This window comes from Salvelinus fontinalis, chromosome 17 (assembly GCF_029448725.1).
Source record: "Salvelinus fontinalis isolate EN_2023a chromosome 17, ASM2944872v1, whole genome shotgun sequence".
NCBI classification, from domain to species: Eukaryota; Metazoa; Chordata; class Actinopteri; order Salmoniformes; family Salmonidae; genus Salvelinus; species Salvelinus fontinalis.
In genome coordinates, this window is record NC_074681.1 from 34,376,619 (window position 1) to 34,390,564 (window position 13,946).

Here is a 13,946-nt window from a genome sequence, read left to right on the forward strand (position 1 = left end):
TTGCTTTTATATTTTTGTTCAGTGTAGATACATATCGAATTGCCTTGACAGGGAAAGATGCACATGCCAAATATATATATCCATATACCTGTATATATAGCAAACCCAACTCAAAACTATACTGCACATACTGTAAATATACACACAGGGGTGGTAATACTGTAACTATACACACAGGGGTGGTAAAGCATTCAAAGTTACTATAGGTGTTGTCTGAATTTCCTTGTGCTTGGCAACTTCAACCAGGATCAGTTGCAATTTTTGTTTGTTATTTATATTGTTCCATGTCCCTTTAAGAATGCTATCCATGTCAAGCATGCTCTTAAAAAGGTGCACAGAGACAACAGAGCTAGCCATTTGGGAAAGTTGAGCCTGAAGAATGCTTCACTGGCTTTCATTAGCCCTCATTCCCTCTCTTCCTCCGGAAAGAAGGAATGAACATGTGAAGAGAAGATGAGAGATAGATTGAGGGAAAGAGGGAAAAAAAGTAGTCAAAAAACTTGCCAAAATAGTTTTGTGTCGACATCAAAATTCTTCTCAAAGATAATGTTTTTTTCCAAGAAAAAATGGCAACAAAGTAACAGGAGTTATATATTAGAATATTTTATTGCTTTATGAAATGTTGTTTGAATTCAAATTCACAACCTTCATATTGTTAGGAGTTCACAGAAATGTATTTGCTGGAGGTCAATGCTTTGTCTGTTGGACAGCTGGACATAACCATGATTGTCAGCACATAACTTACAACACACAAACATCTTTGGCATCCTGTTCATAGCACTACATATCTAAAATAATTATACAAACATCTGTATAAAATATATTAAAACCTGTTAGTTCAGAAAAAGGCTCACGGTAAACAAAAACCAAATGGTGTAGTTTACAGCTTAATCCCCATGATGAATCTGACCAGCGGATTCACCACATCAGAAAATACACACAAAGAAACATTTAAAAAATAATAATAAAAGAAGAAGAACTTGGTGAAAAACAACAACAAAAAACAGACCGTCACAACTTATATTTCTAAACCTGTAGAACCGGCTACTGAGGCTTAGGGAATATGGCTGGTGACAATATGAACGTTAAGTTTTTGGGCATTTTTATTAAATTATGGAGATGAGTTTTGCTCAACTCTGAAGAATTCCATGGCACAGGAATGTGGCCAGATTCACTCAACATTTCTTCACAGGGAGGGAACGGGGGTTAAAAGTCCATAAAAAGATAAATTCTACAGACAAGGTTATCTGGAAAAGCTTGAGGCTTTCAGTTAATATTTGGAAATGAGAAAAAACAGATCTGATTCATTAAAAAGAGAATATGAAGTTCCCGAACTCCATGGATCATTGTACACGACAGAACATGAGAAAGGTGTTGTGAATATGTGAAAAGCAGCAAATATAAATACGTTGGCATACACTGACAGGACATTAGTATGTTGCCCGTTACAAAACAGCAATACTGTCCAAGTACCTAGAATGTTTCACATTTTGTCTCATAGACCCAGATGGCTAGCCTGCAGTCGCCTGGCTAAGAGAGAAAGAGATCGAGGAAGAGCCCAGTTCCCCTCTAAATGTGAGAGCACAAGTCCTTTCTCCATACGTTCCTCTCTCATTCTGTAACATTCTTGTCTTTTGTACATTTTTCATCAGAACTCTGACCATTGACGTAGTCAGTACTCTGCGCAGCTTCCCGAGAGCTCACACCCCCTCGAGTGAATCTCTTGTCGAAGATCAAAAGTCTGACTTCCTCAAATGAAGATTTCCACTGCCTCTGCCTCCAAGTCATCCAGGCCTCTCAATGTGTTCAAGGAGGAGGACTTTGGTTGTTGCGCAGCAGTGTTGTCTGGAAAACAGAGAGAGGTCAAATGATTAGAGGAATGTGTGGAAAGAGTGGAAACAGTGGAAAAATACGCCACTGTTACAGTACATCATCTGTAACCAAAGAAACATGCTGATTGTTCCACATTGGGATGAGCCATTCAGGTAAATCAGTGCAGTCAATAATCAGGGCTAAGTGTGACAACATAGCACATTCCGGCAGCCCACAGACGACCCCCGACCTACAAGGCCATCGCCGATTGGCTGGTTCTACGGGGGTAAATCATAGTTGGTAAATCAATGACTGCTCTGACATAGAGTGTGATGCAATTACAAAGAATGGTTTGGGTGTTTGGGTAACTGTGTGTGCGTGTGTGTGTATGTGTGTGTGTGACAGACTACTCACCAATGCTGAGTTTAGAACCAGTGGTTGGCTCCTTGGCCTTAGCTCCATCCTCTGATCCACAGCTCTGGCTCTGGCTGGGGTGAGCTGGGGAGGAGCACCGGAGAGGAGAGACAGGAGTCTGGTCGTCTGACAGACTCTTACCTACAACACAGAGCATTGAAAATATCAACCACTGTCTGGTACATATTTAAATGATAAACAGGTGCTCTAATTCTACTGTCAATCCACTTCAATGTCCATCAAAATTATCTTTGACAATATCTCCCTAGTTCATATTCCGATTAGATGACATGTATGTAGCGAACAACAATGGCTCCTGAACAGAGCCCTGAGGGACCCCTCAAGTAATAGTTAAAAAGGTGTTAAAAGGTTTTTAATCTCTGACCCTATCGTGACTCATCCTTACCTTTGCTTATGCTGGCGCACTTGGCCGTGCTAATTGAAGAAGTGGACATGGCGGCGCGCAGACAAAACCCACTCTTCTCGACCTGGTCCTGGTGCAAACGCTGGTGGAGTACCTTAATGACAGCATCTTTCTCCAGGATATGGGCGTAGAGAGCACGGATCCTACGCGCAGGAGAAAAATGGAGTCAGAAGAGACAAATGGTGGCTCTCTGAGCATTGCTATCTGATACAACAAAGTAGATTAGAAGTATTAAATGCATACAAAGTGTCATGACAGCAAACATACTATAAATTATGGATCATTTCTAGGAAAAAAGTTCCATATTCATACCGGTTTTCCATCTCCTGGTTTCGGTAGTCAGATACAGGCAGGTCCTCGTTGAAGCTGTTGTTAGAAGAGTGACAGGGGGAATGGTTGATGATGGTTGTGTCTCTGGATGGGAGAAAATAGATTCCTTTAGGAACTGGATGCAGGTAAAAATGTGAAGTAAAATAAACATATTTAGCCCAGATGTTTTGGAAATGTTTTCTCTCGTATGTGCAAACAGAACACAACCCTTGAACCATCTATCCCCTAACGTTAAACCTCTGATCCTCACCTCTGAGCGGCGGCGGTGGCTGCCACGTCCATGGCGAACTGCCTCATGGTGCTCTCCTCCAAGTACTTCTGCTCCCAGCGCATCATGTCCGCCTCCAGGGCTAGGATACGCTCCTCTCTTTCCCTCAGACGCTCGTGCAGCGAGCCCACCGTCACGCCCGGCGGGTGAGACTGCTTCTGCTGTGCCCTCAGGCTCTTCAGCTCATGCTCGAGGCGTGTTCGCAACCTCATCTCCAGGCCCTCGCGCTTCTCGCAGGTGGCCTGCAGCTGAGCCAGGGCGCTCTGCAGCCGCTCCACCTTCTCCACGTAGGCCCGCTTCCGCCGCAGTTCCTCTTCCAGCTGCCGGCCCCTGCACCTCTGGGCCTCTAGGGCCTCCTCGAGCTGCTCCGCCCTCAGGCCCTGCTCCTCTGCGAAATTGCGGAGCCTCTGGAGTTCGCGCTCGGCACGCTCACGCTCAAACTGCTGCTCCTCGCCTGATGGGGGGAAAGAAAAGGCAGATATGGTAAAGCCACAAAGCTACACACTGTACAACATTCACACACGGGATAAATTGACAGGATACATCAGGATACAAGCTAGTCTTGGGTACCAGGACGGACACAAGGCATGAAAACCAGTCTAAGGCCACATGAAGCTATTTCGAAGGTGAAAATGAGAACTTGGACGAAGTCTTAAGCCATCACACTACCATCGCTCTAACCCAGCTAATACGTCCCAGTATTCAGCCATCACGGCCGACGGTCTTCATTTGCTCAAGCATTCGTGGAATGTCGAGGGTTAGAAAGAGGAGGGGAAGCTCCTATCCCTTTGACCCACTTAACCAGGAACATACCTCTAAAAAGGAACATTCCTCCAATCAAGGCCGTACACCTCCAACCCTATCTCTCATCTGGCCCACTGCTTAAATAGACAACGTAAATCAAAACCAACAACCCCAGGAACCTGATGTTAGTTCAACAGTTCTCATTTATAGCTCCCTTTCCTTCCTCCTTCTTCGTAGCTGGGTTGCGTTTACTGTTGAGGCGTTCTCACCAAATAAGCGGAGGTTATGCAATGGAAATTCTTCCATACAGGATGTAGCTTAGCTACAGAGTGGCCCTGTGCTATGCTCCAATCCTGTGAGGAATGCGCAACATGGCTGAAGTGGGTCTAAGACTTGGAGTGGTGGGAAAGGAGACGGGATGTGTGACACTTACTTTGCTCGAGCAGTTTGGTCATGATGTGCTGGTTGTGGTCAGCAGCTTCCACTTCTTTGGCGGCCTGTGTTCTGGCATTTTCTAGGCTTTCTGTAACGCAAATATTGAAAGTTAAGCATTATACACTAAAACTGATTTGGGAAAAAGTTTCCCTGCAACCAGTCCCACTCTTTATAAACCATTATAATCTATAAAAAAAGTGTCTCTGGACTAAAGTGCTTGACCAACCTGAGGTTTTCTGGTATTTGTAGTCCTTACCTCTAAGGTCCCTGTTGAAGTCCTGCAGCCTCCTGATCTCGGCCACCAGTCTGTTCCTCAGGGTCTCCTCCAGGCTCTCCCTCTTACTGCTGCCCTGCATCAGAGCCTCATAGGCCTCTGAGATCCTCTGGCTCTCCTGCTCCAACTGAATGGACAGAGAGAAGCAAGGAGGGGAAAGAAAAACATTATTGGTCAGCCATCTTGTTTGTATGTTTAATATCTTTATGCGTGCTGAAGATGGGGGGGGGTGTTGGTTCAGACCTAGTACATCTGTATGTGCAGTACAGCACATAAACACGTGGGCACGTATATAAACATACATATGGGCATATATACATAAATATACCTGGGAGCACATTCCGTACATGTGGGCACGTAGCCTCATACTGTGTTTATACGGTACATACACTACATGCCTATAATCCAGAGGAATTTGAGCCAACACCACTCCCCGTGTGTGAGTGGTTTATATCTGCATTCCTGGGAGCTAACAGCCATGGTTCTAGGTGTGGGTGGTTAACGCGCACACGCACAGACATACAGAGAGAGAGAGAGGTACGGGCGGGTTGTCATTGCGGGGAAGGTGTGCACGCCTGTGCTGTGGAAACAGAAACAGGCAGAGAAGTGAAGAAGTAGAAACGCCTACCATTACAGCAGCCACTAAGGCATGTTTACTCAGGGCTGCGGCCCGACGGTCAGGGGAAATTTTCCAACCCAGTAATTATCATTCTTTAAGGCTGAGGGAGCACAAGAAGTGGGGTGACGTAACTCCACAGGAGAGCAGCAAAGTCTTGGTACAGTATGCATTTACCATAAGATATAGGAAGATGGATATAACCTATTTTAGTCCTCCATCTACCTCTATGGCATCTACCAAGGTAAATATGTGAAGTATGTCAGCTAATGCTGTTGCCACTATCCTGATTTATTAGAGGCAATAACATACTCAAGTAGTGATGGAGGGGGAAAACATATACAGTTACATAACGCAATATAATTTTTTGCGCTAGTTGGCTGTACCTGCACCAAAACTCCAATATTTTCCCTTTATAGCTTGATCTTGATCTTTTTAAATAGGGAGCCAATTTGTTTCCAGAACTTTTATTTCCCTGACTCATCAAAACGTATTTTCTCATGTTCTTTCGTCTCTTTGCAGCAGACATATAGTCAGCAATACGTTTGGAACATCGAATCGCAATAAAAATCACAGTATTGAAACGCAATACATATAGAATCGCAATACATATCGTATCGGCACCTAAGTATCATGGTAATATCGTCACGTCCCTGGCAATTCCCTGCCCCTTACACAAGGGGGGTGTTCAGATTCAACACACAGTAGCCCTGCCACCTGCCACGGCAAACAGAATATCTCTCTCTCTCTCTGGGCACTCTTGAGCATGTCATCTGTGCCAGGGGTCCCAACCCTATCGACTGCTGTCTGACATGCCCTGGATAGGACCAAAAAAATATCTGGCTAAAGGACACATACTCACAACCCCCTGGCTGCAGCACAATGCAGGGAGTGTGGACACAGTAGCAGACTCTGGCCTCTATATGTTCTCTATTTGCAGCCAATGGTAGCAGCAGTTGTACAGATGGGGCAGTGTGCCTGAGGTGGCGCTACACAAGCTATCTGCTATTTGGGTTTCCCTCCATTCCCTTCATTAAGTGACGCATGTTTCAGACTACAGTCCTTTGCTATTGAGTGTGGGCATGCCTACTTCAGAAGTTACACGTGTTGTGTGTAACTCAGAGTTGCGCATTCATCATGCATTGATTTCAATGGGAGATTTGCCCAAAGTTGAACATGATTTGTTTCTCCGATATAACATCAGTCCTTCATGCATATAGCAGTACAAACTTATCCAATGGCATGTCGCCATTTTAGAGAGGGACTGAAAGGAGAATATTCCCACCATATAGATACAATATAATTCTCTTCAATTCAAATGTGTGGTTCTCACCTTCTGGATGCGGCAGGCCTTCTCTCGGTGGCCCTCCAGCTCCTGCCTCAGCCTCTCGTTCTCCAGCATCAGCAGTTCCATCTGCTTGGACTCCTCCACGACACCAGGGGGCCGACTGGTGAACGTGCTGTAGCAGGTCTCCGTTTGCTGCTGAACTGGGGCCACATACCTGTGAAGAAGGACGTGTGTTGTTGAATTGAGTGTGACTAGCCGCTACCGTCTTCCCATGAGTGTGACTAGCTAGCAATAGTACCTTAGCTCATAGAACTGTGTTTACGTGAGCAACCTTTGTTCGTTAAGTTTACCACAAGCTTCCCGCCGCTGATCTACGTATGTCCGCATGTGGGTGGAGCGGGATTTTTTTGAGTCGCTGACACCTTTTGGTAACATGGTATTCTTGCCAGTCCCACTCCCATTCACAAGGGGGCGATTCAACGTTTTTATTTTTGTCTTTTCATTTTGTGAAAGCAAGGAAGAGTCGCCTTCCCTTGCTAGTAGTAGATACCTGGCTTTAGCCTGGCTAAAAAATAGCAAGCTAGCTAGCCTTTTCAGTTTCCCGCATCTCTATGTAAATAAATATGCCCTGGCAAGTATTCTTATAAAACATTATCCCAGTTTGATATGCTGCTTTTGTATTCATTCCCATATCGGCTAAAAATAGAATGTCACGTCTTGGTCACAGAGAAAAAAGCATATGGCTAGCCAGTTGGCTACCGCAGGTTCTACCATTTACAATAGCCTGTAATTATACGTTTTGGGGTGGATTCTTGTCGTTTGATTTACTGTTTGAACAGTCCCTGAGATTATATTTGGTTATCAATGCATAATTGGCTACTTTGATGAATTGTCTATAGAGAATATAGATAAAAGAACCAAGAGACAACACTGCCCCCACTGCTGTGAGTTCTGCGCCTTGTTACAAGAAGCCGCCCCTTTTGTGATGAAAAACGACACTGCGACACTCTGAGTCTGGCCTCCACGGATATCACAACTATCTTATATTATAATGAACACTTCAACTCCACCCTAGGTAGGTTGACTTAATAGTGTTTCAGAAAGGCGATCGGAATTCCAACCTACGCATGTAATGATTCACAATGCATGCTAGGAGGTAAGGAAGGCACGACGCACAATGACAAGGCTTGGAATCCATTATGCGAGCGGCTACGGCCACAGAAATTAGCATACTATTTAATGTGTGATCGCTGTTGATTCATGGCAAAGACATTGGGAACACACCAACAGCAGGAACACCTTTACATGACCTCACTGTCTGGCCAACACCCACACACACGGTTGTGCTTTGCCGTAATGCCTTAGTACCTTTGCTGCTGGGTCTGGATTGACTGGGGAATGTCCCTGTACACACACTGGGGCTCTTGGGCGTGGATGGGCATATATCCTTGGGACATGATGGGAACAGATGAGTACTCTGGGTGTAGGCTACATTTGTCCTGGAGGCCTTGTGGGGGGGCGTAGTAACCCAGCTCCGGGTAGCTATGTGAGGAGCTTTTGACTGCCTCAGACTTCGCCATGGCACCATTCCTCTCCAGAGACAGCTGCAGGAGATGCTCACTCAGCGATCGCATATGCCCTCGCTTCAACTCAATCAGTGCCTCATCCGCCGCACGGTAGTCCCGTTGGCGCAGCTGCTTGTGGGCGCCTGTGGCGGGTGCCCAATGCTGAGCCAGGTACTGAGAGTGGGCTTTGGCCTGCTCGTAGGTGGGCAGCTCCTCGCCGTGGACCTGGTAGAGCTGGTAGCTACTCTCCGAGTGCTGGTAGTCTCCCTGGTGTTCCTGGCCCTGGGGCTCCTGGCGGGCTGACAGTTGGAGGAATGACGAGTCTTCCTGGGTGAGGCTCTCCAGAGAGGAGCGAGGACTTCCACCGGGGCCCTCACCTGATCCACTCCCAGGCCCTCCACCAGGGGACCCTGCGCTGCCTCCGCGCAGGGCCTGCTGCTGGATGGCCAGGAGGGTGCGTGCGTCTGTGGGGTTGCCGTAGCGTAGTTGTTCCTGGATGAGGCGGTGCAGGACCGTGCCAGACGGCTCTTCTGTGGATGACATGATGGTTCTGTTGTTTGAAGCTAGTGATCAAGTGTAGACAGAATTTTTATAGATGGCTGTGAACCTGGAACAGGATCAACAAAATGAATCAATAAGCATACTTACAAGTAGTCCTACACCTAAAAAAGTATAGTTGATCATTGCTAATGTACAACATTTACAAGATCATGCAAATGATTTGTGCTCCTCCAAAACACTACTGTAGAATACTGTAAAGACTGCAAAAAATAATAGAATATTCATGATTTCTTGAATATCCCATACATTACTCAATACCTTTGTAGTCCAGGTAGAGTGATGCAAAAATCAAGTATGCCCTACTTTTGAGTGATGGCATTCCATTAATTATCCCTCTTAATTGTATAGGTATGCCATCACTATTTCACTATCTGATGTGATTTTTACTTAAACATGTTTCATTTTCCATGAGTTAAATTGTCAACATTATGGATCAAATGTTTGTTGGTCGTGAAAAGTAACATTCATACAAGCCACATAGCGACAGAAGGGAAACGTGGTTGCTCCGTGGTACTACTGTTGTTAAAATGTGCGTCGAAATTCCATTCTCACCGAGAAGCCAAGCGCATAATTCTAGAAACAGTTTTAAGAACCAACGATGGAACAATTAAGTTGCATAATAAATTACAAACTACAATATAATGTGTTTTGTGTTAACGCACGATACCCGACTGTTACAATTCAAGCCTCGAATGTTACAAAGTAGCCGAAAACAAACTATTCTTACCAGTTCACGCTGTCATCCCAGCAAAACGTTTTTTTAAAACGTTCAACTTTAAAATAAGGTGAAAAGTAATGCACAATGTTTCGCTTAAACAGTTATCATCCTTCCACCGCGAGTTTGTGGTTTACTCTGGTCAGAACTTGCTCAACACTGAAACGGTTGTCGAGAGCTGAGCGATAATAAGTAACTGGGGACGGAGGGACTGAGGTCGGAATGCCAGGAATGTGAGAGCGCGAGTTCCCTCGGGGATCAAAAGCGTAACCCACACGGTTCCAATATGAGAGAGGAGGCCAAACTGAATAGCTGCAATTCTCCTCACAACCATGAGGACAGCGATGGTGTTCCAGATAATAAACTACAAATGGGAATGAATTACAGGGAAACCAGCAGGCAGGAGTTACATAGGCCTAACATCGTGTTAATAACACGTTATAAAGATCATAACAACCAGAATGTAGATAGTCCACGTTTACACGTTCCTTACCTCTGTGAGTGTCTGTCTGCTATTGACATTTTGCAGATACTGATTGAGCGGATAGGAATAGCCTATAGACTAACGCTATAGATCTGTTTTGACATTTCATTCAAGGGCAACTGTGCATGTGACCTTGTCCTATCTCTGTTTGCACTGGGGGGGGTGGGGGGGGGGGTGGGGGGAACAATGATTGCACATAGATTTTTTTTGCCACTATCCAGTGTTTTCAGTCAATATGGCTCTAGCATTCAGCTAAAGAAAATGCCTATAGGTTCAGGACTACTAAACTATAAACTATAATTATCTAGTGATGAAAGTAGCCATTGACTTGTATGGGAGATGAGCGCCTCAACAGGACCGAGTATAAGGCAGCTGTCCATTGGAATCTGTGGCTTCAGTTTTCCCTGTGACCAGGACATAGAAAGTTGTTGAGGCCAAAGCACTACATGATGCAGAGTGGTAGAGAATGTCAAACAGAAGCACCTGATTGAACTATGGGTTCAAATCTCAAATATGTAGGAGCATGAGGCCTGTGGAATGAAACATGAGTTTAGCATGCTTCATGAATTAACATAATTTGCCTCCATAGCCCAATGTACTAAGAACACAATTTTAGTAGCATTTTGTGAGGCCACAAAGCTTCTAAACCTTTCAAAACGCATAATGAAGGCAAAAAAAGGCGCAATAATCTGCCATCTTGATGGTTTTCTCTGGAAGTTTACAGCACACATTCCACACATGTTTTGGGTGGTAGTAAGAACAGGAGGTTGGTTTTACCTTAATTGGGGAGGACAGGCTTGTGGTAATGGAATGGTATGGAATGGTATCACATACATTAAACATGGTTTTATGCCATTCCAATCGGTCCGTTCCAGCCATTATTATGAGCCGTCCTCCCCTCAGCAGCCTCCACTGGTGGTAAGTATTCTTAAACATACTTTTTTTACGCAGCCAAGTTGTCTGAATGTCTAGGCGGCCATTTGCAAGGTATTAAAAGCGTGTTTGAGTTTCCCCTTAAATGTTGACAGTGGTGGATAGTGGAAGCCCCCTTTAAAAGCGTGGCTTTTCATTTAACACCTCCCCACTACTTCCTCTTCCACCACGCCCTCCCCCCACTGACCCTCACCCCCCTTCATCTCCGCTGGTTAACTCGCAGCCTCTAGCCATTTGCCCCCATTGTGGTAGACTTCCTGTGAACATCCAAAGGAATGCTGAGTGGAGTGGCCCTTTGAAATCATGGACATTGAAAGGAGCCATTCCTGGTGTTAGTGGACATTCAAAATCGCTGGCCATAAAAATTCCTGCTGTCTGCAGACTCAGGCGGCCTTCAGTTGACCAAAGTTATAGCCCCATGGGTTGTAGGTTATACTTTATGTGAGGATTGAGGAAGAATTCACGATATGTGAGAACAACACTGCAAGAAAGATGTCACATGGTTCTATTTAGTCCTTTTTTCTTATTCCCTCATGTTTGATTTATTTTAAATTCATTTACTTAGAAGTGCTTTAATATTTATTTATTCCTATCAGGTGCTGTGTTTTGGTTTACTTCTTATTTACTTATTTGAGTGACTTCCTTGGAATTGGTTAACCCCTTTTGAGTGTTTGCCTTGGTGTGTGAATGAGGGCATTTGATTAACCCGAGCGCCCGGGTAGGCAGAGTTGGAACCGGACTGCCTCCCGGGTATGAGCCGTGCGCCCCAATCTGGCCGACGGCTAGGACGGCTCAAAACAAAAGTGACTTAGGTTAAGCACGTGGAGTAATGAGTAGAATTCCGTGTTTTCACATGCAAAAGTGAATGCATTTGATTAAAAACACACTTTACCTGCCTTCCTAATTAAAACTAGTTTGAAAATTCAAACATCTATTTGATGGAAAAGAGACGTAATGTATGTTTCCGAACAATGCACCATGCTGTCTTGTTGACAACATGACCAAGTGGCACAGATGACTGTTTATTTGAGCAGGGCGTGCCTCCCTCACTGGCTTCACCCAGAATCCCCCCAATGGGGGAAATGGGTGTGTTAATTAGAGACCTGAGCTAGGCCCCCACCCCTGAGGAGTGTCGGGGTTAATGAGCTGGCCACCTGCACAAAGGCAGCTCTCAGTCAAAGTTTGTCAGATGCCTAAGAGAATGATATGGAAAGTGGTGGTGCAGAGCTGGCAGGAGCAGTGGAACAGAGACACTAAGGGCAGGCGTCTGTTCCAAGTACAGAGTAAAGTCGGGGAGGGGAGGGCGGCAGGAAGAGACAGAGGGGAGGAGGCCATCTTCAAAAGGTTACGGGTGGGACACAGCCGGTTGAATACGACGTTAAATGTGATAGGAAAGCATCCAACAGGATGGTGTGATTACTGCCAGGAAACCGAGACAGAGGAGCATGTATTGATACAGTGTGAGCAGTATCAATACATGCAGAGGGAAAGAGAGAGACTGATATCCAGTATGAGGGAAAAGGGGATACAGGAATTGAGTTTATAGAGCATACTGAGTAGAACATCATTAGGTACAGTCTCAAATATGTTCTATTTCTTAATAGAAACGTGGCTGGCAGGTGGGATTTAGTTTGTGCCTGTCTCTGGCCCACACTCCAGTACAGTAGGTGGCGGCAATGCACCATACCGTTGGATGGCAACCGCCGATAAACCCCACCCACAGAAGAAGTTTGTCAGATTCTGGCCAGCAATAGGAGAGGACAGGTGCCACAGGCCATACTCAGCCACACCCCTACCACTACCGCCGCCGCGTCTGGGGGAGATGGGAACCAGATGAGTGTGACCCGAATCGAGAAGAGCCGAACGGAACGACCCTGCTCGGGATGAAGAGCCGAATGACGTGTGAGTGCGTACCAGTGGTTTCCAGTATGATGCCGTTACTAATTAAGCTTTCTCCACCCTCCCCAGACGTGGCCTGCTATGAGGAGACTGCAGAGGTCACGACTGCCTCATCGGAAGACCATGATGCCAATGACGAGGCGGAGAACGTTCTATGCCAAACGACTATGGACTGTAACGTGTATGTGGTGTGAGTGCCTGGGCCTGTGTGTTCTGTGTTGCTTTTATCCTGGAACCCCCTTTTTAATACTGAGAAAATACAATTATTTAAGAACCATAAACTGACTGTTTGCTTCCTGCCTCTGTCTGTGGTATTGGGATTGAAAGAAATGTGTTTTTTGACAAAGACACAATACTTTGCTGCTGTTGTTGTTTTATTGTAACAATATGACATCATTCCATTTTGGTTTTTGATCAAAATGAACACAATATTACACTGAACAAAAGTTACAGTTCATATAAGGAAATCAGTCAATTTAAATAAATTCATTAGGCCCTAATCTATGGATTACATATGACTGGGAATACAGCTGTTGGTCACAGCTACCTTAAAAAAAAGGTAGGTGCATAGATCAGAAAACCAGTCAGCATCTGGTGTGACCACAATTTGCCTCATTCAGCGCAACACATCTCCTTCACATGGAGTTGATTGTGGCCTGTGGAATGTTGTCCCACTCCTCTTCAATGGCTGTGCAACGTTTCTGGATATTGTCAGGAACTGGAACACACTGTTGTACACGTCCATGCAGAGCATCCCAACATGCTTAATGGGTGACATGTCTGGTGAGTAAGCAGGCCATGGAAGAACTGGGATGTTTTCAGCTTCCAGGAATTGTGTACAGATCCTTGCGACATTGGGCCGTACATTGTCATGCTGAAACATGAGGTGATGGCGGCAGATAAATGGCACGACAATAGGCCTCAGGATCTCATCTCTGTGCATTCAATTTTCCATCGATAAAATACAGCTGTGTTTGTTGTCTGTAGCCTATGCCGGCCCATACCATAACCCACCATGGGGCACTCTGTTCACAACGTTGACATCAGCAAACCGCTCGCCCACACGACTCCATACATGCTGTCTGCCATCTGCACAGTTGAAACCATGGGGCATTTCTCCAGCGTGCCAGTGGCCATCGAAGTTGAGCCTTTTCCCACTGAAGTCAGCTACGACGCCGAACTGC

The 13,946-nt window shown here is 45.4% G+C and overlaps 1 protein-coding gene across 1 annotated transcript; it reads right to left on the reverse strand.

Moving 5' to 3' along the window:
• Window positions 1-587: 587 nt before the first annotated feature.
• LOC129814190 (angiomotin-like 2a) lies at window positions 588-9,650 on the reverse strand. Its single transcript, XM_055867134.1, has 10 exons — window positions 9,459-9,650; window positions 7,974-8,777; window positions 6,651-6,819; window positions 4,684-4,828; window positions 4,426-4,515; window positions 3,231-3,702; window positions 2,963-3,064; window positions 2,633-2,793; window positions 2,227-2,367; window positions 588-1,845 (listed from the first exon to the last, which is right to left on the reverse strand). Exons 2-10 carry the CDS (start codon window positions 8,711-8,713, stop codon window positions 1,751-1,753), a joined length of 2,115 nt encoding a protein of 704 aa, XP_055723109.1. The 5' UTR covers window positions 8,714-8,777; window positions 9,459-9,650; the 3' UTR covers window positions 588-1,750.
• Window positions 9,651-13,946: the final 4,296 nt, after the last annotated feature.